Source organism: Dioscorea cayenensis, chromosome 8 (genome assembly GCF_009730915.1).
Source record: "Dioscorea cayenensis subsp. rotundata cultivar TDr96_F1 chromosome 8, TDr96_F1_v2_PseudoChromosome.rev07_lg8_w22 25.fasta, whole genome shotgun sequence".
Classification (NCBI taxonomy): domain Eukaryota; kingdom Viridiplantae; phylum Streptophyta; class Magnoliopsida; order Dioscoreales; family Dioscoreaceae; genus Dioscorea; species Dioscorea cayenensis.
In genome coordinates, this window is record NC_052478.1 from 20,806,212 (window position 1) to 20,807,386 (window position 1,175).

The following is a 1,175-nucleotide window of genomic DNA, read 5'->3' on the forward strand; positions in this document are numbered from 1 at the left end:
TTGATTTGTTTGCATATATATATATATATATATATATATACTACTACTACTACTACTACTCTACAAATATTATTAGAATTTATTATTACATATTAAATAACTAAAAACATACACATATCTACCCAAAAAATCTCTAACAAGGATCAAGTCAATATTTTTACATACAGACATTTAAAAAAAATACACTACTTTCAATTATTACATCTAAATAAAAATTACTGTTATTATTATTATAGAAAATAAATATTTATATAATTAATACTATTTTTTAATAATTTATATGGCATAAATAGTTATATATATATACAAATAAATTGAGCTTTAAATTGTATAAACATGAGTTACCTACCTTAAAATAACATCCTCAAGTATGAAGGGTAGGTGAAATATTTTCAATAAAAATCTAACCCATTAATAAATATAAATAAATAAACGTAATCAATTTAAAAAAAAACACTAATTTCCACAATTAAAATTCCAAATAAAAATAATAATTAAAAAAAAAAAAATCAAAGTTTCAAAGACTCCGACTGCATGGCCTTTCTTCTGCTGCTCTGAATCCCAAACCCAAGCACTGAACCACCCTTCAAATGCCCTCCTCCTCCGCCGCCGCCACCGCCACCGCCGACGAGGGACCCAACCGGAACGTTGATCACTGGTCGGACCCTCACCTGAATCCTCGCTCCGCCATTGCCACCACTCGAGCTCCTCTCCAACCCATGGAACACTACTCTCCCCGATGAGTTCATCCTCGGGCTCTCCACCGTCACCACCCTCGATCTCCTCGCCGGCCTCCGCTTTCTCGCCTTCATCCCCGGACTCTCCTCTCGATCCTCTCCCGATGATCGGAGAAGGGGCAGGCTTAAGGACGGCTCAATCGATGAGCGGGAATGAGATCTAGGGTTAGGGTTAGGGTTTGAGATTGGGGGTTTTTTGGTTTCTGGGTTCGATGAGGGTTTGCGATTCAGTTTGGCTCTGAGGGCGAGAAGATCCCGCCATCGGATCGAGCACGTCGGAGCCCTAGGCGAAGGATCGAAGGGTTCCGGCGAGGGTTGGGGATGGGGTACCTCACAACGAGAATGTAGAGGAACGAGCTTACCTCCTGAGAAGAGCTCATCGGCGGCGAGCATCGGGGCAGGATCGGCGAGGTGGAACTCGAAGTCGCGATCGGAAGT

General features: G+C 40.9%; 1 protein-coding gene across 1 annotated transcript in view; it reads right to left on the reverse strand.

Moving 5' to 3' along the window:
• Positions 1-469: 469 nt before the first annotated feature.
• The window catches only part of LOC120267699, a 1,057-nt gene continuing 351 nt past the window's right edge, over positions 470-1,175 (reverse strand). Inside the window, exon 1 of the mRNA XM_039275376.1 lies at positions 470-1,175. This exon is cut by the window's right edge and continues 351 nt beyond it. Within this exon, the coding sequence (XP_039131310.1) occupies positions 510-1,175 (666 nt within the window). The 3' untranslated portion in view covers positions 470-509.